We start from the raw sequence: 27,828 nt of genomic DNA, 5'->3' as shown, positions 1-27,828 counted from the left end.
TTGCTCGTGGCTTGTGACACCCCGATATCGGGCTTGTATTATTTTCTTCCGCATTGGTCATTTAGACTTATATTATGAGATTCTGTTAATTAATAGATTAAAAATGACTTTTATGAAATACTGGTTGGATTTGGGGTTTGTGTCGGCTGGCCTAGTTTTACGATAAGCGCCATCACGACCGGGTCGATTTTAGGGTCGTGACATTATGTACGTGTTGCTTGCAGGGGAACTACGTGAAGCTACACGATATCATAATGTGAGCTAAAGTACGTGTAGCTATTTCGGTAAAAATATTTTCAAAACCTATTTCAAATGTAAGGCTCACGCGATATAAGAAGAGTTTGTGAATGAAATTATGAAATGTGAATACGAGGGGGTACCTTGATTGTGATTTTTATTGTACATTCTATGTTGGGACAACTTGTCGAGTTTAATGGTCCTTGTTCTTCCTTCAATCATTTATCTGCATTTTAATTGTGTTTGGTTATTCGTTGTTATCTTGGTGTTGGAACGATTATGGTTTCTTGTGTGAGTCATGCATTCTACGTGATTTATTCTGTTGCTTTAACATGCCAATCTGTGCTTCGGTTATAACTTAGTGAATTGATTGTCAATGTGAATTTAATTGTGTGGAGTCACTATATCATATTCTGTTGAGTTGTTGGTAACATAATGGTTTAAATAAAAGAATTATTAACATGCTTTATTCTATGTGCCTCTTAAGATAGAACTTGTTATCTCACTCGGTGCCTTATTATTCTAAATAGTTGTCGCACTTTCACTATAATTGAGTTCTCAAATTATACTCACCACCATGTTATATGTTTATCTTACTTAAAATTGTTATCATGATTTTCTTTAATAAATTCTATATTTAATTCGTTATTTTAACTTATATTTTTCTTTATTTAAAAATGATATTTTTAATCAATTTTATTGATTTCTAAACTAAACCCATCTTATACTTTGTTTCGTACAAATTATATATTATTTTACTTTACTTGATTTCTAAAACAAACTCATTATTTTATTTAACACCTTACCTTATTCATGATTGTTATTATATTTTATGATGTCTAAGTATAACTTTCGTTCATCTAAATTTATTACGGTTGCAAAGTACATGATAGCACGTGGGCTTTACCATGCGAAGGTGATTGTTATTGTGGGCACGATATGTCATGTGTGTCAGATTTGAAAATTATGGTTCATGACTTGTAGTTTATGCTGTGAGGTACCTAGGAGTAATTCTTGTTGTAAGTCCATGCGTTGGGAGCGGTTTGATTATTTGAGTTGTCATCCATTTTTTTTCCTTATTTGAGTTCATTTACATCTCATCGGTGTTCTCATTATGTTGTTTCTTTATCCTCGTTTAATACTTGTTGTCATTTATGTTTCTATTACTTCATTGTTGGTTGTAAAGCAATAATTTTTCTGTCGTTGGTCTTACATTGATGTTCTTTATGTATATCTTGAACAGGTTCCTATGTCTAGTAGGTGTCTTGACCCGACCTCGTCACTACTCTGCCGAAGTTAGGCTTGATACTTATTGGGTACCATTGTGGTGTACTCATGCTACGCCTCTGCATATTTTTGTGCAGATTTAGGTATTCTAATTGTGTTGTTGAGAGTTGCGTCTGCGGGGCAGGAGACTTCAGGATATACCTGCTTGATGTTCGCAGGCCTCAAAGTCACCATCTTACTTCATTATGCTACTGTTAAATTGTAATTCAAAACAGTATTGTGTTTAGAAATTCTAGTGTGTTTTAGTAGTGCTTATGACTCTGTACTACCGGTTTTGGAAAATGTATAACTATTGGCCGCTTGCGGCTATGTATTTCATTCAATAATTTATGATAAATTATTAAATAGTTCAATTCTATTATTAAATTAGCATGTGTTAGCCTTACCTAATCTTAGAGACTAGGTATCATCCAAACATTGTGAGAGGGAAATGGGTCCTGACATTATTGCTCTGAGACACATGCCGAGTGAAACTACATCTAATTGAAATGGAAGGAGTAAGTGTGTTTTACAATATTCTCCATTTTTTTTATATATAATATCCGTTTAGTAATTATGACACGGCGAAAATAAAATTGTCTTAAAGCTACAATAAAATAAGATGCAGTGAATAAAATTCTTTGCATTATAGATATGTCTAACATAAAACTTTAAAAGTTAAAATTTGTGAGGAATGATATAAGAGTACGGAATGAAAATGAAATATTTAATGCGCCTAGCTACTAATTAGGGGTGTACATAGGTCGGGTTGGTTCGAATTTTATAATTACCAAATCAAACCAATTGTGTCGGGTTATTAAATTTAAAGACCAAACCAAACCAATAAAACTCGGGTTTTTTGCTCTCAGGTTTTCGGGTTATTCGGGTTTTCTCGGAATTTTTTTCCCGGTAAAATCTTCATAGAACAAAACATATAAATTATGCTCAAAGTATTTCTTTAGTCCTAGTATACAACTATATCAAGTATTTTCTCAGAAAATAATGCAAAATATGCGATATGTCATGGCATTATCCTAAAATATTCAACAATAAAGACAATAAATTTATGTAATATAAATATTGCTAGTTAAAAAGCCATAATAAAAATAAACATAATCTAAAAGTATTAAGTCATGCTAAAATAAGTAGACTAACAAGGGAGTATTTAATTACATGACTAAACGCTAAAGAAAAAATAAAAATAGGTTATGCATTTTTATCTAAATTATTACAAAATAAAAAATAGATATTCAATCCATTCCCGTTCATAGTATTGAATTGAATGTCTTTTGCTAACATTAGTATTGATTTAATTTTGGTTTGGGCTTTTGTTAGCACTATTTAATTTACTAATGTTAATGCCTATAAAATTTATTGGAACATTCAAAAGTTCTAAGACCAACCTTGAAATAATACCTTAAAAGATAAAATTATGAAATCTTTTAAGAAATATTTATAAATTACATCACAATAAGTATATTTATATATTAAATATATCTAAAAAATTTATATATGTAATGTCGGGTTGGTTTGGTTTCGGTTTGACTTTCTTTAGTTAAAACCAAACCAAACCAATTATGGTCGGGTTTTTTTTCCAACACCAAACCATAGTCAGGTTTTTTTTCTCGGTTTAACTCGAATTATTAGGTTGGTGTGATTTGTCGATTTCCTTTGTACACCCCTACTACTAATGGGAAACAAATCTCTTATAAGTGCCCCCAAATTGGTAAAGCCCCCATACATTGAACTTTAGCTTAATATAATGAAATAGCAAATATAATGTGAAGGCAAATGATATTTTTACTTAATACGTACTAGTCAGAAAAGAGTACTCCTTCCGTTTTAATTTAGATGAGGTAGTTTGACCTGGCACGAAGTTTAAGAAAAAAGAAGAAGACTTAAGGGGTAAAAGCTTATGGGGTCATAACATTTGTGTGGTTATAAAAGCTTCTCATTAAGGGTAAAATTGATAAAATGAAGAGTTTAAAGTTGAATTATTTCCAAATTTAGAAATGTGTTATTTATTTTGGAACAGACTAAAAAGGGAAGTACCTCATCTAATTTAAAATGGAAGAAGTAACTATTTTGGCTTACTACTCGGTGTTTGTAAGGCGATCTCAATTAATCTGGATTCACATCATATAAGACCTATTAAAAAAAGGGCAAAAAATATTCATTGTTACAATATCCGCATATGCTAATGTAAAATCTCGATTAAGGAATTTATATGCACAACCATTCCCCCTCCCCCCTCAAGAAAAGAAAATAAAAAGCCATTCACTAAATTGCCGATGGAAAATGAGTTGACTGAGTAAACAAAGTGGGAATAAAAATCAATGAAAACAAACAAAAGCAAAAGGGAAAATGAATATTCTAAAGAGTTACGCAGGGGCAAATGAGGAAAATGAGAGAACACTAACGGCTGAAGATTCGGTCGTTTCATGTATGTGACCTTAGAAGCAAAGACAAATGAATGCATGCTAAACATTAAACAACATTGAAGTCTTAGTATTAACTTCCGATATATAAATTTAAAAGATTTATTTTCTACATACTAATAGTGTAATATTTTGACATTATTATGTGATTTAATTTGTTATAGCAAGTTATTGTATTATTTTTAAGGTAAATATTTTATTTACCATCAACGATTGTGATAGGATAAATAAAATCCCTTAATCCTTAATTAGAGATCCCTTGTTATACTTCTTGCAATGAAAAAAATCATGGTAATTACGCGGTGCGAATGCGAATGAGTCAGGCTCCAAACAAATATCCGAAGAAGTAAAAAGAAAGTTTTTACACATGTAGTTATCTTGTATGTAATAGTTATCTTTTAAGTCAATTAACAGTATAATATTATTTTACAGTGTAGTGTGATTGTGTAGAAGGTTAAACTCAAAAAGATAAATGTTTGCTCTTTTCCTTAATCTCAACCCTCATATAACAGTAGCCTGCAGATCTTGACAGTTGAATTTAGAAGGTACGAACAATCCTCCCAAGTGTACACGTGCTGGCGCTGCCCATTTTTTGGTTCTATTTCTCTCTCTCACACACATATTTCATGCATGGAATTCTCCTACAACTACAACACAAAGAGAGAGAGAGAGAGAGTTGGGGGGGGGGGGGGGGAGGAAAGAGTCTTTGGTTTTCTGTTGTGATTTGTTCATTTAGTCTCCTGAATATTGGCTACTTTTATGGCCATTGCTGGTGACCCATCTGTTCAAAATTTGATTTTTCCAGATAGGATTCTTGAAATCCTGAATATTATAAGTAATTAAAAAGATATCTCTCTCTCTCCTCTTTTTATATGTGCCATAAAGAGATTACTTGAATATATGGAATTTAAAGAGTCTCCTTTTGCTGTGGGTCTTATCTTTTTTTACTTCCTAAAACGTAGTATCATACTTGACCAATTTAATTCCATCTGTATTACTTGGTGATCTGTGTCACAACCGCATAAGCCAGATTTAAATTTTGCCAAAAAAATTCTCTTCTTTCCTTTGATCTTGGATTATGCTTATCTTGGAAGTATTTGGGGATTCTGCTGGATATATACTACTAGATCATGGAATGTGACAGTGTGATATGATTTGATCTTCTACTAATTTGTTCACTTGATCTTAACTATACTCTTTATTGGTTTCTTTGGAATTTGATTTGGTTAATAGCAAGTTTAGCTCAAATGGAAGAAGATCAAGATATGAAGTTTGTGTGCAAGTTGTGTAACAAGAGATACCCATGTGGGAAGTCACTTGGGGGTCACATGAGGTCTCATGAATTTGAGGAAAATTTTGAAGCTAAATTGAAAAAGGTGCAATCTTGGAGTACTATTAATGGGAAGAATTTCAAAAGAGAGAATCAATCAAAGTTTGAACTTGGTGGGGTTTCTAGTTATGGCCTAAGAGAGAATCCCAAAAAAACTTGGAGGGCTGAGGATTCTAACTCACCTTTGCCTCAAGAAAAAGTTTGCCAGCAATGTGGGAAAGTGTTTCAATCAATGAAAGCCTTGTGTGGTCATATGGCTTGTCATTCAGAAAAAGATAAAGGGGGGTTGAATTTGAAAGATGATAACTCATGGAGTAGTGAGAGCAATTCAGATACTGAAGCTGATGAGCTGTTGAGTCCAAAGTGCAGATCAAAGGCTAAGAGGTACAAAAAGATTATAGTTAAATCTTCTATTTGCAAGGTTAATAATAATTATAATTGTTCGTCGTCTGTGTCTGAGATTGATCATGAGCAAGAACAAGAAGAAGTAGCCAAGTGTTTGATGATGTTGTCAAGGGATTCTGGGATTTGGAATGGTGTCAATTCAGTTGTGGAGTCTTCTGATAACAATTCTATTGTTTTAGAGACCAAGTCATCATCTAATGACATGAGAAATGCTAGAAACAACAGTCTTAAATGTGTCTATAATCAAGGTGAACAACCTCGAACCAAGAAAAAGGAAGATAGAAACCTGAAATGCGATATGTTGGATACTGAAACTCAATCTGAGAACTCTGATTCGGATTACTTCTTAGGCGAAAATGGAAAAGTCGATTCAGATGGCTCTGTTGAAAGGTTCAGAGGAAATGGTAATTGCAAATGGAGTACCTCTAAAGTGAGCCTTGGAGCTTGGTTAGACGAGCGTAGGAATGATGAGAAAAAGAGCTTAAACAGAATCAAAAGATATCTAACAGAGTCAAGAAAGGATTTGAGCAAGAAATATGAACACGGTGGTTATGGATCAGCCTCAAATTTTGATAAATGTGAATCAAGAAAGGGAATAACGGATCGTCATAAGAAAATTCATAAGAAGAGAAAGTATGAGTGCTTGAACTGCAAGAAGAATTTTAGTTCTTATCAAGCTCTAGGTGGACACAGACCTTGCCACAGAAAGACCAATGACTATCCTGAATCAAGATATGAAACTGGTGAGAATAGTCTTGGTGCTGATAATGACACTAAATGCATTAACATTAGCAAGCATAAGGAGACATATAGCAACAAAAAACCAGCAGTTTCTACTCAAGATGTGCCTTATGAACCTGAGAAAAAGGTTAAACCAAAGAAATCCAAAGGACACAAATGCCCGTTTTGCCCTAGGATATTCAAGTCAGGCCAAGCTTTAGGAGGCCACAAAAGGTCACATTTTATTCATGCTCGTGTCAGTGAGGAGAATTTCAATCAATCTTCAGCAGTCAAGCGAGAAGTTGCTGATTTACTTGATCTTAATCTTCCTGCTCCAGTTGATGATGAGGACGATGAGCACGCTCGATTCATGTCTTGGTAGTTGGTTATAAACAAGAATGACATTTGCTGGTATGCCTGATTCACGCTCATTTTGCTACGGTCAAGGCTGTCTGCAGATGTCAGACTTGCATTCTTTCTAATCTGTTGACCTCACATTTCCTTCTAATTTTGGCATGTTACAATAACATGCTTACATTTTTGCAAGTTAATCATCCACTTTTTATGTTTTGGGACATTCAAGTTTAGATCAAAGTTTTGTTGTCTCTATGATTAATGTTACCTCCTCTTAAGACTAGTTGTTTTCCCTTTGTTTTGTCATTGAAGAAGCCAGAAGTCAGTTGTTTCCCTGGTTTAAGCTTTCTAGCTCAGTTGTGGGCTTAATTTTATTGGCCTCAGCACATTTGCTCCTCTCAAGACCATCTTTTTTGGTAATAGGCACTGGTGAATAGTAACTATCTTGCATTCCAATTGAAGTTATAATAGTGCTAGTTCAAAAGAAAATTTGTTATTATTATTTTTAAAAGTGAATTAGGGAGTTCGTCATGATAGTTATGTGATGTGATAACCCAACTTTTCTTCTCTTTGAATTTACTCTTTCTTTCTGTCTCAACACAAAAACAGAATAGAATGCTGTTGGCCGTTTATAGGCAACTTTGGAAGGTAGTGAGTGTGACCTTCCCTCATTCAATCTGAGTACCACTAGGAAGTATTTCACACGTATAGTTGTTGAACTTACGAGTTCGGAACCAAGATGTGTTTTTTTTTTACTTAAACTACACAAATAGGTGGTAAAAAAATAAAAATGACCTTTTTATATGTAGCGCCATAATACCTGGCGCTATATACTAACAATAACGGAACCGTTAAGTATAGCGCCAGGTATTGTGGCACTATACTGTTAAAGCTGACATGGCCAGGTATAGCGCCACAATACCTGGCGCTATATATACAGCATTAATGTATAGCGCCAGGTATAGTGGCGCTATACATAGATATTTTATACCCCTCCGTCTTCTTCTCCAATTCATCCATCCACCATTATTTTAAAACTCTTCCCCACTTCTTGGTCCCCCACCGATTCTGCCCGTTTCTTTAAAAAAAAAAAAAATTGGGTCCCCCGACACATAAAACTCGAAGAAAAAGGGTCCCACATTCGAGTAGAGTTTCGTGCTATTGTTGATTCACAATTCCGGAGTCAAAATTTCAATCTTTTTGCTTTGCCAAAATTCTAAATCGAGGTATTTCGATTTATTTTAAGTTGAAACATTTATAATAATGTATATTATTTGATTTGTATGTATTCTATTTCGGTTTGTGTTTTTTTTCGAAACTAGCATGTTAAATTTATCCGAATTTAATATTAGTGTTCTCTAATAAAATATAAATTAGTAAAATAAATTTGTCTGTTAATATCCTGATTTATATATATATATTTTTATTCCGTTTTGTATTTTATTTGCAATTAAATTTATTTGTTGTTTATGCTTAGTTTAGATTATTTTTTAGCGTAGTAAAACGTAGACCCTTATAGCGTAGTAAAATTTAGAGCCTTGTAGCGTAGTAATGTGTAGTATTTTAGCTTAGAATTCCTTTTGTATAAGTATCTTATATTGGTAGTTGAAAATGCAAACTTTGTACAATTAAGTTAATAATTGTATTAACACACATAATTAGTAATTTGTACAATTAAGTTATTAAAAAATATGAATTTAAATTATAATAAAAACACATTATATATATATATATATATATATATATAATTTGTACAATTAAGTTATTATAAAATATGAATTTAAATTATAATAAAAACACATAATTATATATATATATATATATATATATAATTTGTACAATTAAGTTATTAAAAATATGAGTTTAAATTATAATAAAAACACATTATTATTATTATTATTATTATTATATATATATATATATATATATATATATATATATATATAATTTGTACAATTAAGTTATTAAAAAATAATAATTTAAATTATAATAAAAACACATAATTATATATATAATTTGTACAATTAAGTTATTAAAAAAATAATTTAAATTATAATAAAAACACATAATTATATATATATATATATATATATATATATATATATATATATATATAATTTGTACAATTAAGTTATTAAAAAATATGAGTTTAAATTATAATAAAAACACATTATTATATATATATATATATATATATATATATATATATATATATATATATATATATATATATATATATATATAACTGTGTACAATTAAGTTATTATAAAATATGAATTTAAATTATAATAAAAAATACATAATTATTAATGATAGTTTAATGATAGTTTACAGTTGACGGCATGGACGCGACTATACATCCCGGCCCCCGGACATTGGATCTATTAGCCCTACAGCCCCATCATAGATCCGAGTATATATGGGACGGACAGTTGCTTACGCAGACTTTCCGGGCTAGGAGAGTGGATCTATTGTGGGAGTTTTTGAGTCTTCCCCGCGTTCTACATCCCCGCGTGGTCCATTACTTGGAGGAGATGGGATTTTGTAGGATTATTAGGATTGGCCGGATACAGCTCGACTATGCTTTGATCACGGCCTTGATTGAGCGGTGGCGACTAGAGACGCACACTTTCCATTTGCCATCGGCGAGGCCACCATCACACTCCAGGACGCTGAGATTTTATATGGCCTGTCCGTTGATGGCTTGCCAGTTTTACTGCCTTCGACTATGAGATATTATTCGCGGCAGGCATATTGAGATATGCTGCACATGCTCACGGGCATGCAGGAGGACGAGGCGGTAGCGCCTGGGTCCAGTCGTATACAGTTGGTCCCCATTAGAGACCACCTGGTGCAGATCCACCATACTATCACCGATGAGTCTGCGGAGGTGGATGTACAAATATACGAGGCTGCTGTTGCTCCTTCTATTTGGGGGAGTCTTGTTCCCGAACACTTCGGGGAACCTAGTGAGCCTCCGTTTTCTGCATCATATTGCCCGGTTCGAGGTTACATATTTATACAGCTGGGGTGGTGCTGTCATCTCATATCTGTACAGGCAGATGTGCCGGGCTTGCATTGGCATACAGAGAGACGTTGGTGGCTTTCTGCCGCTTCTACAGGTGACAACATATTCAAATAATATGTCCATTAGTTACAATACTACCAAGTTATAGTAAATCTTATACTTTACGTCAACTTTGTATGTTAGGTTTGGGTCTGGGAGCGATTTCTGCAGTTTCAGCCACCTTTACCACAGCTACCGACTAATATAGAAATTCCGCAACTCCCTCTAGCTCGTAGGTGGGTTATGCGTCGTACTCTTGCACGAGAGTATGATGCCCATCATAATCTCCCCCTCTGCAGGGATGTGTTGGATCTGCTGGAAGACGCACAGGTGAATATCTAACTAAACTTACCTGTTATAGATTAACTTAGTGATGCGTACTAACGGTTTGTGTTCTTATTTGATAGTTCATCTGGACGCCGTACACCGATGAGGTGATAGGTACCCTGCCAGCGTATTAAAGTCTTGGCCGACATATTTGGAGGGCTTCTGTCCCGCTCATATGCCTCGATATTGTCAAGCATCATGCCTCCGAGCGGGTATTTCGTCAGTTTGGCCTGCCGCAGCCTATACTAACTCCGCCTGCATGGCATGCTTTACATTATGAAAGGGATGATCGGTCCAGGGCAGACGACACATTTATGGCATGGCTTAACGAGCAATTGGGTACCTGGGACCGGCGAGGGGACTTGACCCCACCTCCGCAGCACTTTCCTATTCCACGTTATATGGCATGGTACCGCACTGTTTCCCGGCTTTTTATCGGGAATCCAGTTCATCAGGCAAACGGTCGATACGTCCCATACGCCGGGAGACACGAGGCCCTGGTATGTTTTCTGTTATTATTAGTTATATAGCTATAATTTAGTGCCAAATATGTAGTTTATAATATTTACTTTGTGCAGGCGATTGGATTGCATACCGTCTATCATATACGGCAGCAGATGCAGAGTTATGTCCACGATCCTGTGTCCATGCAAGAGTATAGTCGTCGATTCATGGATGTGGCTGCGCAGACACTGCAGCGAGCTCGATCGGATCAGTGTTTGGCACACGAGGCTGATTATATGGACCTAATAACGTACCAGCGAGGCCGTGGTATCCCACGAGCTGGTGGTGCCCGACGAGCTGGTGGTGCCGGACGACGTGGTCGTGGGCAGAGAGGAGGTGGTCCCCAGCAAGGGGGCGTTGAGGCTCCTGCTGATGATGTTGCTGCTGATATGGTAGGTGGCATGCATGAGACGGACATGCCGTCTTACAGCCTTGGAATTTATCGTATTCCAGTGCCATCGCAGGTGACCCCATCGGGTTAGTTATTTATCACGGGCTCGAATATTCAAGGAGCGGATTGGGGTAGATATTTTCCAGACCCGTCTACCACTGTTGAGGATCGACCGACCCGAGATTTTTATAGTGGGCGTCGACTGAGTTATGGCTCCACGTCACATGCGTAGGTATGAGTTTATTAGTATTGAATTTGAATATGTATTCTGGTGTTCCCGGACTCTGCTCAACCTTCCATTCAACAACTTTCCCGGGGTTAAAGTGCTGCAATGAGGCCATGTACTTTGGCAGAGATACAAATGACTTATCCCAATTCTTGTAGACAATTTCAAACGCTCGTTTGCGCCCGAGAAATGCCTTTCTTTTCGTAATGGTATGGCCATATTCTTGGTGGACCGATGTAATGCACTCTTTGATCGTATACCTTATGGAAGCTTCGATATGCGGAATAAGTACAAGAGAAATCAAGTCAATATCCAAGTTGAAGTGATTCCCGTTGAATGTGTCCATTTCACATGTGTGGGTGGGAATGTATTTACCCACTTTCCACATACCTGTCTTCTTCTTGGTCGCACGCAACATCCAATTACATGGTCAAAACCACCTGCGGCAAACAACCTTGTATACCATCGGACTTGACTCTCATACCTGCATCTCACGACACTCTTTTACGTTGTGCATTTTACAAGCTCTGCTTAAGCGCGTTTTATCAGGAAAAAGCATCCCCTTTGCAAGCACCGTTGGTCTAGACTCATCCCACATTGCTGTCCAGATTTCATCAAAATCCCTTGTTAGAGCTTCCACATCCGACACGGTTGGCAAGTTATCAATGTAAGGAATCTCCCTTGAATGAAACGTCACTTCGGACTCATACACTCTTCGTCTAGGGGGTCTCTCTTCAAATCAGGTCCTTCCTCCTCATCCTGCCCATCACCATCCTCACGAAAAAGGGTGTCTCGTCTCCGGATTCATCGGCATTGTTATCGTAATCACTGTTTTGTTCCTCACTTTGTGCATCTGCCAGATCCCGATGTAATACGTCGTTTTCGGTCAATTGAGTGAGTACAGGTGGTTCAACTTGCTCGTTTTCACTGTACAACCAACAAAAATATAAGCTACTGAATTAATAAATGATTTCCATATGGCTATATCACTTCACTTACAAGTCGTAATGTGATGAAATTTCATGATAGGCATTTTCAATTAAGTGATGACTACCAGATGGGCCACTTGTAAAATTCATATCCGGCCGGTACCCCCTATTAAATATATGAGCGTTAATACAAATTCAATACGCCAAAAATATACATAATTAACACAAATGAAAATTGAAGTTTACCACTCGTCTTGTGAATTATGGAAAGCAGGGTATAAATTATTTTCTCGCTGCTCATTCGCCGGCGGTGATAAGTTTAAATCAAGGAAAACTCTTTCATCTGAAACCTGTCCGGCAAAAACTGCTCCATAATAACCACCCGATGACTGGGGGTTATCTCTGCTACGCACAACCTCATTTTTTGGAACGTCTTCGACCTTCACGTACATCTCCAACATTGTGATTACAAGAAATTCCCGGCATTCGTCCGGAGTCCTCAGAAAATCACTCAAAGTTTCATCATCGTCGATGTTAAACTCCGAGTAAAAAGCAACCCCTTGCGGAGTGACGGAATACAGATATCTTCTGGTTACTTTAATATCACTGAACGTTTCCTCACACTCAGTTTTTTGCATAACAACGATATCAATTTATCGTACTCTATTGTAAGTGGCAGTTTAACATGACACTGAGCAGGTAAACTGTAGCCCACAGAGTTATTCTCCATCATAACCTCACCCCCCAATATAATGAAACTCTTATTCTACGCTCTTCAAACATAATGAAAAAATGTTGGAGAATTTAAGAACAATAAACGTTTCAACAAGAGGTAACAAAATTTTTGAATGAATTTCTATACAATTCTTACCTCTTTATATAGGAAATGGCTAGCCAGATTTTTTTTTTTTTTTATATAGGTATAGCGCTCAAAAGGTTGGCACTATACGCTTTTGAATTAATGAAGTCACGAATTATTGGTGGGGCCAGGAAATCTATGTATAGCGCCACTATACCTAGCGCTATACATTAATGCTGTATATATAGCGCCAGGTATTGTGGCGCTATACCTGGCCATGTCAGCTTTAACAGTATAGTGCCACAATACCTGGCGCTATACCTTAATGGTTCCGTTACTGTTAGTATATAGCGCCAGGTATTATGACGCTATATATAAAAAGGTTATTTTGTTTTTTTACCACCTATTTGTGTAGTTTGAGTAAAAAAAAAACACATTTTGGTTCCGGACTCTTGAACTTACTGGCTATAACAAATAAAATTATAAAAATACTTTTTGCCGCATTAGAGTTTACCGTCTATGAGAGTAAAGACATGAATTTTTGTTTTTTTCACATTTAAAAAAATTAAATTTTACCCACTATATATTAAAGTCAGATAGATTCCAAAAGATAGTTATGCGACTCTATTATCATGGCGGATAAAGTTAAGCGGCTTTATTATTATAAGATATAAAGCTCAGTTACTTAAATGCGAAAAAATTTAGTTCTATGACTTTACTGTAATAGTGGATAAAAATCAATGATACATATACAATTAACCTTATTTTACGCCACACACCACGAGTACTCTTCAGATTAGACACTATTGGCCATAGAAGTCATTTCAATGAAGTTACAGCAAAAATAACAACAGAAGTTTAGATTTCGAAATACATTAGTAAATTTTAGGCAAAATACCTTACCATCTCCCTAAACTTGTTATGAATTATTAGTTACAGCCTTAAACTATTCATGGTCTTAATTACCCTATTAACTAGTCTTTTTGAGAACCATTACCCCTGGACGCTGATGTGGCAAATTGTGTAAGTGCACTCGCCTGCCACGTGAATTTTTCTGTATATGTGACATTTTTTTTTTGAAAAATAAAATATATTTTTATCTTTTTAAATATGTTACTTTTTAGATAATTTTTTCGAATATAATTTATAATAAAACTTGGATAGAAATTTAGGCTAAATTTTTTTATTTGGCTAAATATAATAAAGTTTTAATTAATATTCTTTTTTGAATTTTACCTGAAAATAAAGATTTATATAATTAAAATAAATAGTCAATACATCTAAAAAGTTATAAAATATTTAAAATTAATTATTTGGCTGTAATTTTTTATATAGCTCTAAATTATGATGCCCTAAAAATATATTTTTTTTTACAGATTTTACCTGAAAAAAGTAAAAATACACAATTAAAATAAATAGTCATTGTATCAAAAGAAGATATAAAAAGAGTGTACAATTGCAAAAAATAACTTACTTTATGGATACATTTTTAGAGCAATAAAAAAAGGGCAGCCCGGTGCACTAAGCTCCCGCTATGCGCGGGGTCCGGAGAAGGGCCGAACCACAAAGGTCTATCACACACAGCCTTACCCTGCAGTTCTGCAATAAGTATTTTTTAGAGCAATAAGTATGTTAGAAATAATAAGTTGTTTCTTGCAATTGTTCACTCTTTTTATTTCTTATTTTGATGCAATGACTATTTATTTCAACTGTATATTTTTACTTTCTTTAGGTAAAATATGTAAAAAATAAAAGAGTATATTTTTAGAGCATCATAACTTAGAGCTATATAAAAAATTATAGTCAAAATAATTAATTTCAAACTATGTATTTTTATAACTTTTTAGATGCCTTGACTATTTATTTTAATTGTATAAATCTTTATTTTCAGGTTAAATTCAAAAAAGATTAACTAAAACTTTATTATTTTTAGCCAAATAAAAAAAATTATCCTAAATAATGTAGTTATATCCAAGTTTTATTATAAATTTTATTCGAAAAAATTATTTAAAAAAGTAACATACTTAAAAAGGTAAAAATATATTTTATTTTTAAATAAAATGTCATATATATAGAAAAATCCACGTGGCAAGCGAGTGCACCCACACAATTTGTCACATCAACGTTCAGGGGGGTAATGGCTCTCAAAAGGCCTAGTTGAGGAGGGTAATTAAGACCACGAATAATTTAAGGCTATAACTAATAATTCGTGACTGGAAATCCGGTTACCTGAAGAACATTTGTAAAAGAAAATGATCTGCTCAACCTATACATGATTTAACCGTGGCTTAATTTGAATTTCCAAAAAAAAAAAAAAAAAAGAACTAACATTTTGCCAACAAATTCAGAATCTTCAGTCTACTATTTTTAATATTTTTTGTCGTCCAATCATTCAAATAAAAGTGGTATCCTGATCCATTTTTGTTTCTTCTTCCTGTTTTATTTCTTTTTACTTTTTTTTTTAATCTTTTGCAATTTTGTTAGGAAATCAGTCACTTTATGTGCTTTTGGAAAAAATGAAAGTTGTGTAACGACGTGTGGACGTGTAATATACTATGAGCCAGTTTGGGTTAGCTGATTTAGAGTAGCTGATAAGTATTAGGTGCTGAAAAACACTTTTAAGTGCTGAAGCTGATTTAAAAAATAAGGAGTTACGTGTTTGGATAAAAGTGCTGAAATTAATAATAAGCAGCTGAAGAACTGGGTGTACAAACAGTTTTGTTTTAAAAAGAAGTATTTTAGGGATAGAATAGTAAATATTTTGGTCAAACCTAAAGTGCTTATAAGCTGAAATTTGATAAGTTGGCTTATTTTTGGCTTATAAGCATTTAACTTATAAGCACTTTTAATTTTACCAAACGCGTAGATAAGCCAAAAAGTGCTTATAAGCTAGTTTGATCAGCTTATAAGCTTAGTCAAACACCCTTTATGTCCTTTTTATCGCGTGTAATGTACTTTCATCCTATTTTATGTACATGTACAGTCAAACTTCTCCATAACAGTATCGTTTGTTTCGAATTTTTTTGGATATTATAGTAAAGTGTTGTTATAGAGAACATATATATTATAACATAACATAAAAATTGGTTCCGGAAAAGCTTGACTTTTATAGTGAAGTGTTGTTATATAGGGATGTTATTATAGAGAGGTCTGACGGTAGTACTTTTTCTAGTCAGCCTAAAAAAGAATATCATTTTTTCTTATTTAAAAATTACTTATTTTTATAATTCTCACGTTATTTTTAGTGAATTGATTTACAGTTACAGAAATATCTATAGTTCATTTTCAAACACAAATTTTTTTTAAAAAAATCTTTTCTTTCTTCAACTACATATGTTATTCGGAACCGTCAAAATGTCCTAGGTTTTAAAATGGATCATTAAATGCTGGATGCTTAAGGCTTAATGTTCTAAATCATGTTACTTATATTTGTCAAATTGTTATTTTCTTCGTCTCAATTTATGTGATGCAATTATTTCGTTGAGCGTGAATTTAGACATAAAGTTTAATTTTTTTAAATAAAATTTATATATTTAAAAATTATATAAAAATTACTATATATCACAATAATTAAATGTGACTTTGCAATATATAAGATTAATTATTACTAATTATTGATGATATTTTATTAGTTCATTTCATGCCTCAAGTGTAATAACAAATTACGGAATACATAAAGCTAAATTGATAAAGAAGTTTTTATATTAATTTGGTCTATTGAAATACGTTAACGCTTTATTTAATAATTTTTGTTGAGGCTTTGTTTAAGATGCTTAATTAATCTTTCATAAAATTTTATTACTTAATATTTAGGTAGCCCGTGATGCGTACTGGACCGATAATACTATATTAAATTCACAAATTTCATCGGATATTCTTGAACTTGTATTTTAATTTTATCTCCATTCTTTTTTAAAGTTTTGCACATCTCAGTGTTCTTATGTCCTGCTTCTCCCTTTCCTCCTCCTTATTTTTCTTCCTTCTACTTATTCTTCTTCTCTGTTTTTTTGTTTGTTTTTTGGGTCGGACTCCGTCTTGATGCTATTCTTCATTCTTGAATATTATAGCATTAAAAAATTATGAGTTTTGTGTCTTCAAGGAAATAAGGAAGACACTTGTATTTTTTATATTGTACATTTGTATATAAGATATCGTATTACTATATGTTAAATAGCGATTTAAAATTGAAACAATTTTGCATGCATCTTTGAAGTATCACTTACTATATGAGGTCATGGATTTTGAGTACGCCCTTTACATCTTTCTTTATTAGTCATCTGCCAAATGGATGCACATTATAAATTAATCCTAACGTTAATTTTTTTGTGTTATTATAATGATTTCTTGTAAGTTGAATAAAACAGAAATTTTTCAATTCGATAATTTCAATAATTTAACAAAATATTCTAATAATCTTTTTATTTTTTAATTTATATTTCTAAGGATCTCTTTACAATTACAGCTAAACTTATAGACCAATTATCTTTGAATTTGCGTGGGTCCACCTCCTATGGCAGTCTTGAAGAGTACGTACATATAAGTTGTGGAATGGAAAATTTGAGTGGGCCCATGTTGGTATCTAGTAGAAATGCGACTTCACAAAAAGTTTGGGTGGGCTCATGTTGCCAGGCATGCATGTTGATGAAACATGCTCGTCAACAAAAACTCTCGCTTCTAATATAAGAGAATTCTCATGTCTTTATCAAGGTAGATTTCTAAAGCGAATTATTCACTCAAATATACTCCAGTACCTCTATCTCCTTGTGATATTCAATAATCTATTCACAATCTATATAAATTGTTAAATTTTCAGGAAAAAAAAAACTAATTAAAAATCTGATTCTTTTTTAGTTAATCCATCAAATATAAAATTTGATTTTTTTCATGAGCATTCTTGCATCCACTTTAATTGGAACTCACTAAGTTACCAATATCACAATTTAACTGAAATCATGATAAATCAAAGATATTCGTATCTATGGAATTAGGGGTGTTCATGGTTCGGTTTGGATCGGTTTTTCCCTAAAAAAAAACTAAACCAAGTAAGTCGGTTTTTCAAATATTAGAACCAAACCAAACCAATTAAGTCAGTTTTTTCTCGATTCGGTTTATGTCGGATTTTATAGATTTTTTCGGTTTTTCGGTTATTTATCGGTTTTTTCTTAAATATAAGACATACACTACTAAATACATATTCCGGTGGCCACATTTTCAACGTAACACATCAAATCAATTGCCCTTTGAGAAATCTATTATTTACTAAAATATATTGATGATAATTGAATCAAATAGTGATGAATAATTTAAGACTCAATTAAAAATATATATTTTTTAACATGAAATGGATTCTTACACTTAACAAAAGAAAACTACCAATCAAACTAGAATATAAAAGTAAAGAACTGTACTAAAAGTGCAAACGATTAACATTCACCATAAAAATTTTGAAACTTTATATAAAAATATACATATATATAGGTGTAATAATAAATTTAAAATAGCTACTCCTATAGTCGGTTTGGTTCGGTTATTTTTTTATTAAAACCAAAACCAAACCAAATTTGATCGGTTTTTAAAATTCAAAACCAAAATCAAACCAAACCAAAAAAGTATCAATTTTTTTGGTCGGTTTGGTTTGGTTTTCGGTTTAGTTCGGTTTTTCGAATTTTTATGAACACCCCTATATGGAATATAAGATACGGAAAAGGGCCTAAAATGCCTTTTTACTATATGAAATAGGACAGGCTAGCCCTTCGTTAAAAGTTGGTCTCTATTCTGCCCTTGCCGTCAACAAATGAGATCGTATATGCCCACCATCACTAACGGGAGACTCATAAAGCCACGTGAAATATATGTGAGAGCAAATTAGACCTAGTTCGAATTGTACAGGGACATATATAAGTCAGTTATAATAGTCATTTCTCAAACACTTCACAACTCCATATCAGTTTACTTAGACACATATTTGACAACACCAAACTAATTATCACAGCAAATAAACTAAGTCATAGACACAAACATTCAAATAAACGTGAAAGACTTCATTAAATCCTTGTACAAAAACATAAAGCTTCATTACATAATAAAAGACAACAATTAAGCCACAATAACACTAACATTACATATCATTTCCCACTGATCCAAAGAACATAACAAGACATCCCAATATCACACACATGAAAATCTACATCTTCTTCTAAAATTTAGCATCAAGCACAACTAATTACTCTAAATCGGTCACTTTCTTCATTAGGACATTTCTTTCCAATTCCAAGGCTTCTATTCCTCCATGATCGACGAGCATCATAACATTCTCAAGATCATATTTTCCTTTGGAGAGCATTTCTTTCACGGATTAGAGCTTCCTTTTCATTTTTTAAACTGCATATGAGATTTGAAACTTTAGGAGGAAGTTCTTCATCTTGCCATTTCCAATAGGAATATTTTTCATCCGAAAAACCAAAAATAAATAAAATAAATTTACAAGCAAATCGGAATAATTAAAAGAACCTATCAAAAAAATTTCTTACTTCATGCTTCAGGCACGTGAAAAATCTTCTCCTAACATTTAAAGGTGTTCATGCCATGAAATAATTGGTAGTAAGTCCGTAATGACACCTCCTATTCGACCCCTTTGAGCTACTAGAACATTCCGACATTGTGTTTTGTTGTCTTTTATTATGATTCGACCCCTTTGAGCTACTAGGATTTAATGAAGTCATTGCCGTTCATTTGAATGTTTGTGTCTATGACTTAATTTATTTGCTTTGATAATTAGTTTCGTGTTGTCATATAGGTGTCGAAGTAAACTGATATGGAGTTGGGAAGTGTTTAAGAAATGACTATTATAACTGACTCGTATATGCCCCTATATAATTCGAACTAGGTCTAACTTGCCCTCACATATATTCCGCGTGGCTTTATGAGTCTCCCGTTAGTGATGGAGGGCATATACGAGCCCATTTGTTAACGACAAGGGCAGAATAGATACCAACTTTTAACGGAGGGCTAGTCTGTCCTATTTCATATAGTAAAGAGGCATTTTAGGCCCTTCTCCGTATAAGATATACCTTGAATTTAAAAATAACAATGGTTGGGAATAATTATATTGAAGCACCAAGTTGCTAGCAGCTATGGAACTCTGCTTGATTTTCCCCCCCTTACTTTAGAACCAGAAACTCTCGTTGATTTCCTCCTCCGAATCTTTTGTTCTCTCTTTTTTTTTTTTCTTCTCTTCTAACTTTGTTAGCAGCAATTCCGCGTTTCCCCATCCTTAAGACCCCTTTTCCTTTTCGTTGCAGTGGGCTTTGCCCCTTTTTTTTAATTGATTAGGTTTTCTTCTTTTCTTTTTTTTCTTATTTTTTTTAAAAGTTAATTTATGTGAAAAGATTAATATACCCTAACTTAAATATGTCGTGTACTGGCATGACATCATTCCCTTCGTTATGGGTGTTACTGATTGAATCCTCGAAATGAGGTTGATCCCCTCGAATCTCGAAATTGTGCGTGTTGTTAACACCGTTATCTTCCACTTCTTATAATTTTTTAAGAGAAAATAATCAAAACACATTAGTTAAAAAGGCAAGGATCAACTTAATTACACGATTGTCTAGGCCCAATGATGGGCGCCAAAAGTTTTACCCGTAAAACAGTATAGTTTAATTTACACGTGGTTTATAGACAAGTAAATTAATTCGATCCTGAAATAATAAGATAATTGAATAAATATATAATAGCTAGCCTTAACAGAAAAACAAAATGACAGAAATAAAGATTCTGGTAGTGAAGCCTTGGGCGCAACAGTAATAAGAAGATAAAATTGTATAGAGTTTTAAGTAGATTGTAGTATTAGTTTGCCAGAAAATTCGTATCCTTACAATGATAACAGAGCTTACTATTTATAGCTACGTCTAGAGAATTGAGGTCATAGGATCGTGCCCTTCTTTAATGTCAATAATAAGGGCCATTGATGAAGATGTAACGGTGATCATAAATGCCAAATTTCTTATAACAGGCAACGCACTTATTGCCGTGGAATATTCTTTATTAATGGTACCGGGCAGAGGGTATTTATTACTTCTTTATGAATGTTATTCCTTCTGGTATCAGATGAGATAATTGTCGGTTTCACGTATCATTCTACCAAACGGCCACCTGGCACGATATATTTTACCATATACAGAGTGTTTTTTAAGTTAACTTATTAACAGTATATATAATTCTAGAGAGAAGTCAAAAGACACTGACAGTAATTTCTTCCATACTTGTTTGGAATGATGATATTCGGGAGAAGGAGTGTGTGACTCCCATTGATGACAAGATGCGGGAAGCGAGGCTCAGATGGTTCAAGCATGTTCAAAGGAGAAGCCCAGATGCTCCGGTAAGGAGATGCGAATTAACGGCTAGTTGTGGAGGGCACGAGAAGAGGTAGAGGGCGGCCTAAGAAGTATTGGGGGAGGTGATTAGGCAGGATATGACGAGGCTTCAGATTTTCGAGGACATGGCACTTGATAGGAACATGTGAAGGTCGAGTATTAGGGTTGTAGGTTAGGAGGTAGTTGAGTCTTGCCTTATGTCATAACTTTGTGAGACTAGTTTGGTAGGGATACTACTTCGCTTTTGCGTTGTATCCTTCTTCTTGAGTTCATGTTGTTCTTGGTTTTTCATATTATTTCTGTGGTGTTATTAATATTGTCTTCTTTTGTCTTTTTGTCTTCTTGAGCTGAGGGTCTTTCGGAAACAACATCTCTCCTCCTTTGGGGTAGGGATAAGGTCTGCGTACATACTACCTTCCCCAAACCCCACTAGTGAGATTTCACTAGATCGTTGTTTGGATGGTTGTTTCTCATCGTTTCATAGGGTATCACTGTATTATATTGTATTACATTTAGAAATAATGTATGGGTAACATGTATTGCTTGTTTTCGTTTAAAAATAACTTTTTTGTTTGGTTTGACTGACTGATAAGTTTAATAAAATATTATTTATGTGGTGGAGAGTCAAACGATTTTTTTTTTGCCGTAATTTTTTTTTTTTTTTGTATTTTTTAGATATTTTGAATTATTATTTATTGTGATTTATAATACTTCTTACGTAGTTTCCAAATATATAAATTTTGTAGCAAAAAATTGGAAAGATTCTATATCTGAATTTACGGTTAAAATTAAGAAGCTTAAATTTAGGAGTAATTATTAGCACAAGTATTGAATTTACCATTTATTTTTAAAAAGTGGTTACAAATGAGATGGTCACAGTGGGTAGAGGTCAGTGAACATAAATGAAAATTGCCTACCCTAACTTCGCTGCTAATATTTTTCCGAAAGATTTACATAAGTTGTTTCTCAAGGTTGAGATGGAAACTTATGTTAATTTTCGGATAACTTTGAAAAGTCTGAAAGTTGCTGATATTCATAGATGCTTCTTAGCTTTTGCGAAATTGATATTTAACTTTGGTAAATCGTCCTTGTGTTGTCATATTATTATTAACTGAAGTGTGACATCCATAATTTGTTGAAAATTTTCGAAAGTACAAATTAAAGTGAAGCAGAAGATGAACTTTTAATTTAGTCTCTTTATAAAGGCGAGCCTTGCTTAGTCAATAAATATATAATAAAATAGTAGCTTGGAGTATAATATAAACTTTGTTGCATTGTCAACCGCTTAATATTGTTTTCGTTCACGAACTCACTTTTAGAAAACTATGTTTATATATATATGTGTGTGTGACTCTGAAACATTTTTGATCACCCTAAGGAAGAAATAGCAATGTATTTAACCATCTGGTATTTAAAATTTACTAGCCCAATTAATCCAGATTCGCGTTGCGTAAGATCCATTAAAGAAGAAGCACTCCCTACCCGCGATTTCTCCATTCCCAAAGTTCATACCAATACTTCTTATTAAGGGTGGGGAAAATAATTCAAGATGTATTTATCTACGTTAAAGAATTAGAGAACCTTCATTTCCTCATTTGAAGTTTACTAGTAACCAGAGGCGGAGCCAGAATTTCGAGCTTATGGGTTCGGAATTCTAATCGTTAAAAGTTACTGGGTTCTAAATTAATCATTTATACATATTTAAAAGATTTAGTAAGACAAACACAGGGTTCGAATCAAAGTTACTGGGTTCGGTCGAACCCGGTCCCAATACTCTACCTCCGCCACTGCTAGTAACCTCTACTCATAAAGGCAAAGGATAAGGACGGTCAATGAGGTGGGATGCGAATCATTTTTAGAACTAAATGGGTGGAAAATTTTGCCTACCACTGTCCGCAGTTCGCCATGGGGAATTTGCTTTGTGATAAAGAAAGAACATTGGTGATCAAAGTGATTCCTTCTTGGTGGAGATGCTCAAAAGAATAAGGAACTTTTTCTATATAACATTTGTGGTGTGTATGTTGTTTTTATTAATTCATTTGATTCCTCAAGCTAAAAAACCACATTCTTCTCTTTTTTTTTGCAAGCTGTATCTCATCTCTGGGCCGATATAATGTCCCACAATATGTTTGATGTTGTCCCAAAATTTAGTGGTCTTTGTATATTGAATGTAGTAATTAATTTCCTTTGGCGGTTGTGTTTAGTTTTAAGTTAAGTGTCAAGATATGCTCGACTTGATTTTTGGTAAGAAGAGCTTTTGGCAATTGAGCTTATTAACAACAGTAACCCTCTGTTATATGTTTATTAACCTTTTAAGACATTACTAAAATGACATGCAGGCCTTGCTTGGAAATAGTTGTGAAGTCTGTAAATGTATTTAATTCTAAATGAGATTTTGAGGACATTTTACAGTCTCAGTCACATTTCCTAATCTGAGATATTGGAATAGGACGTTTGACATTTCGAAGAAAAAACTTCTTCGGGATTATATTTATCCCAAGTTTTAGTTGTGTCATTTAGGTCATAGTACATTAAACGACACAATAACGCCTGCTATTACTATGTCTCAATGTCAAACAAGTTGAGACCGGTTGTATGAATCATCACTGATTATGCCATTAAACGACACAATAGCAACTGCTATTACTATGCCTCAATGTCAAAAAAGTTGGAACAGGTTCTATGAATCCTCACTCATAATGTCGTTAAACGACACAATAACTACTACTATTACTACGCCTCAATGTCAAAAAAGATGGGACCGGTTCTATGAATCCCACTGATCATGCCGCTCCATTTGAAAGAATGTTAGCTAATACCCATTGCTACACTCATACGGTTATGCCAATGAGAACAGGTCTAATCAGTAGCCTGAGGCCACAAAAAAAGGCAAAGTCTTGGTTCCATTCTCCCCGATAGTAATAATACTTGTTCAATCTTGCCCTTTCGTGAATTATCTGGCAGTTCACAAAGAACTAATTGGAGAAAACAAAGAGAACATTAATTAAAAAATCCAAAGACTATTGTAGCATAATTTTATGGAACATTGACTTAAGGATAGAAATCCAGCCATTGCATTGCCCTTTTTTTCTTTTCAACAATTCTGTTTCACAGTTTGCAAATTACAACAAACAACTAAAATTGTGGATTCTCCATAAACCAATTAATGTTAAGCAAAAAGATTTCAAGTCAAATTCCTTCATTGAGTTCCATTTATGCTTGATCATTGCAGTCTACATCAAAGCCAAAGTGATATACCATCCCAAGGCATTGATCAACAATAGCCCTGCAAAAAACAACACAGTAATTGTAAGACTTTAGTTACCAAAGAATGCATTGAAAAATCTCCAAATGTCAGAGCAAAATGTGGAAATTTCTTTTACCAGTTTGCCAAGGGACAGTTCTAAAACTGTTATTCCAGGGTACTCCAAGAAAACAATCTGTTGTTGTGTTAACTCCACTTGGACAGTTGCAAATAAAAGAATTATAAGGACCACAATATCCACAAACTCCATTAGTCTTTTCACAACTAGCACACATTTCAGGGTAATCATTGTTGAAATTGAACTTGTATTTCAATGCCACTCCATATTTCCAGGCCTGTGGATTGGCATCTTGACCATTGAAACCATAGAGAGCTGAGTAAGATGTGCAGTGCAGTTTCTCCAAATCCATCTCGAACGACGGCCCAAGATCAACTGGAGTGTAAACACAACAAGTGGAAGTTGGGAGATTAAGCCTGCTCATTGCTTCGCAAGAATAGAGAAGACTACAAACAGGATCCCCCTGAGAAGAATCACATAGAGGGAATGTCGAATTCATCCCTCCGTTGGACTGATAAATTGGCGAAGAATCAGTTGAGCAATCGAGCAAAGCAAAAACTGTTTCATCATGAAAGTTGAATGGTGCTTTCCAGTCTAAACTGAAACCTTTGCTTGGCTGTGTACAAGCACAGGTTGACATAGAAGGATCACTGATGTATAAAACTTGGCTGTTGTAATCTATGGATGTGACAGGATAGCATCCAGTGTGAGTTTTGAATGTGAGCTGCTGATTGTTGCAGGTAATGAACGGCTGGAAACGCGGATCGCCACAGCCAGGTCCAGTGCCAAAGGGATATTTCATCGGTATGTTGCCACAAAATCTTTGGCATGCTTGTGATGAGATTAATGAAGGAAAAATAATGAGTAAAATGCAGGAGATAAAAGTGGAAGAATTCTTGAAATTCATCATTGGTTGGTGATTAAACACTGATGGTCAAGGAAATAAGGGAGAGGAAGAGAAATGATGTAAATGGTGGTGACATTTTATATTAGTGAGGACTGAAGAATGGCTAACTTTATGGTAAAGAGGTTGTCTTTTGGTAGTGCCCAGATGAGATGTACTCTTGCTTTATGGGGATTAGTTAGATTCTTCCTCTCTATTTTGGATTCTGTGATTTCAGTTTCAAGAGAATTTGATGCTTAAGTCTCAAATGAAAGGTCAAAGAGCATTGCATATAGCTTACCAAGCAGAATATTTAGATGACTTCCACTGAAGGTGTTGTTGGGCTAAAACGGTACAAAGATACTTTTAACATGGTGTGATATTATCCGTTTTGGATCAAGCCCGCACGGTTTTTCCCAAAAGGGCTCACACCATTAAGAGTATTCAACTCCTTATAAGTAGCTTATTTTTCTTTTCTATTTATGTGAAACTTTATTCGCACCCCCAACAAATGTTACTTGCAAGTAAGAATTCAGAAGTAAATACTGAAGTTAACTTCTCAATCAGAAATATTGGCTAGTAATAGCACCCAAGATTACGTTCTAGCCGTCAATGAAGTGAGAACAACGAGGGATAAAAGTACAAATTCCAGACAAAAATGCTCGGTGATTTTTTCCATCTGTGCGTTGGTGAAAAGTTACCGGTGTGAGAGGTAGAATAGTTATATGTGTGTACAAGTTGACCTGGATATTACCGTTATTGGCCGGTAATACTAACCAATAATATGTAGCTATGAGTTGTTTATTACTGTAAATGATTATGATTCTAGTGCCACTCAAAAAAAAAGGCATCTTTTATCTTTTGCAAACTCAAAGTTGTTGATACTATTATACTATATCAGTGTATTGCAGCCAGTACTTTCCCACTTCAACATCTACAAAATGGGCGAAAAGAAGGTAGACTTGGCCCCAGACCTCCTTCACTTTATTCCCTCGATTGATTCTCATGTTTCGGAATATAGAACCAGCTTCCATAATTCAAATAAGAATATGATAAATCAGACTGGTACTCACAATTATACACGATCACGGACCTTTAGATACATCGCACTTTTGTTCTAACCGATTAAATATATAATAACCTATCAGAATTTTTTGTTTCTCTTGTATAACTGTTTGCAAGCCGATGCAAGAGAATATAAATGAAAATTTAGCATGAAAAATAAGATACTAATGTATAGAAGATCACTCCATTCTCTTTTAATTTCTCAGTTACTATTATGAGAACCGTATGGTTTAATAGAATAGGAACTTGTAGTAAATTAGACTTGACTTGAGGACTTTTAAGACTATTTTAAAGAGTAAAATGAGGCCTTGAAAAAGCTGAGGAAACCAATTCAAAATGCTTTGGATTCTTGCGTTTTTAGCTTCCTAAATGTACTGAAATGTTATAAAATGTTATCAAATTCAGTGGGGTTATAATTTGTATCCCAAACATTTGATCATATAAGATAAGGATTACCAATACAAAATAAAAATTGTATTGCTTTCTCCTTCCTTTAAGTAATTATGCTTTGTTTGATACTTGGTGTTTGAAAATTGAATGTAGCTAGATATATTGAAAATGATGTCTAACGAATCCTAGACTATTTGAGAAAACACCAAGAACTATAAATTCAAATTGTAGACATGTCAGTTACTTAACTAATTGTCTTCTTTTTATATAAAGCTGCTCAGGTGGATGCTGGGTGGTGTTGTATTAAGAAAAAAAGCACACTGGAGGGAACTAGACCAGAACCTCCTTTAACAACACATGGGTGATTCAGTCGCCCCCAAAAATAGAAGGAACCTCCTTAATATATAGTCGCAGGAGAGAGTTCCTTCTAGTCAAAATTATGTACATCAACTAACAAAGGAGTTGGCTTTGTCATATCTTGTTCTAATACTAGGCATTTGACATTTGTCTAGATGATATGCTCCTCTAGCTTGTCTTGGAAGTTGCCGGTGATCGTAAATAATCATACTCTCATTTTGCATAGCAGCTTGTTTGGCCAAACAGTCCGCGATTTGATTTGTCTCTCTGAAGTAACGTATGACATCTACATTGGCTTGTTCTATAATCCTTGTGATCTTGTCCATAATATGTTTTAGCTTGAGGTTCCTGGAGTCTCTATTCTTCAGCATTTCGACAATTATCATGGAGTCAAATTCCAAAGAAAATTAGTGTAGCCTTGTTGGCTACACCATTTCCCTCC

General features: G+C 34.1%; 2 protein-coding genes across 2 annotated transcripts; one reads left to right on the top strand and one right to left on the bottom strand.

The window, feature by feature from the left end:
• The first annotated feature begins 4,911 nt into the window (after positions 1-4,911).
• LOC104213829 (uncharacterized) lies at positions 4,912-7,056 on the top strand. The gene has a single exon (XM_009763378.2). The coding sequence runs from the start codon at positions 5,189-5,191 to the stop codon at positions 6,776-6,778; it is 1,590 nt and encodes a 529-aa protein (XP_009761680.1). The 5' UTR covers positions 4,912-5,188; the 3' UTR covers positions 6,779-7,056.
• A 17,363-nt stretch (positions 7,057-24,419) lies between these two features.
• LOC104219742 (wall-associated receptor kinase 4-like) lies at positions 24,420-25,690 on the bottom strand. The gene is made up of 2 exons (XM_009770464.2): positions 24,752-25,690; positions 24,420-24,654 (listed from the first exon to the last, which is right to left on the bottom strand). Exons 1-2 carry the CDS (start codon positions 25,599-25,601, stop codon positions 24,602-24,604), a joined length of 903 nt encoding a protein of 300 aa, XP_009768766.1. The 5' UTR covers positions 25,602-25,690; the 3' UTR covers positions 24,420-24,601.
• Positions 25,691-27,828: the final 2,138 nt, after the last annotated feature.

The sequence above is a fragment of the Nicotiana sylvestris genome, chromosome 11, assembly GCF_000393655.2.
Source record: "Nicotiana sylvestris chromosome 11, ASM39365v2, whole genome shotgun sequence".
In the NCBI taxonomy this organism is placed as follows: Eukaryota; Viridiplantae; Streptophyta; class Magnoliopsida; order Solanales; family Solanaceae; genus Nicotiana; species Nicotiana sylvestris.
This window is presented reverse-complemented; position numbering and strand designations above follow the sequence as displayed.

Excerpts from the sequence above, each read along its gene's own strand:
- LOC104219742 (XM_009770464.2), bottom strand. The coding sequence starts at position 25,601 with ATGATGAATTTCAAGAATTCTTCCACTTTTATCTCCTGCATTTTACTC. Across the intron at positions 24,655-24,751 it reads AACTGTCCCTTGGCAAACTG|GGCTATTGTTGATCAATGCC; the intron begins GTAAAAGAAATT and ends TGTTTTTTGCAG.
- LOC104213829 (XM_009763378.2), top strand. The coding sequence starts at position 5,189 with ATGGAAGAAGATCAAGATATGAAGTTTGTGTGCAAGTTGTGTAACAAG.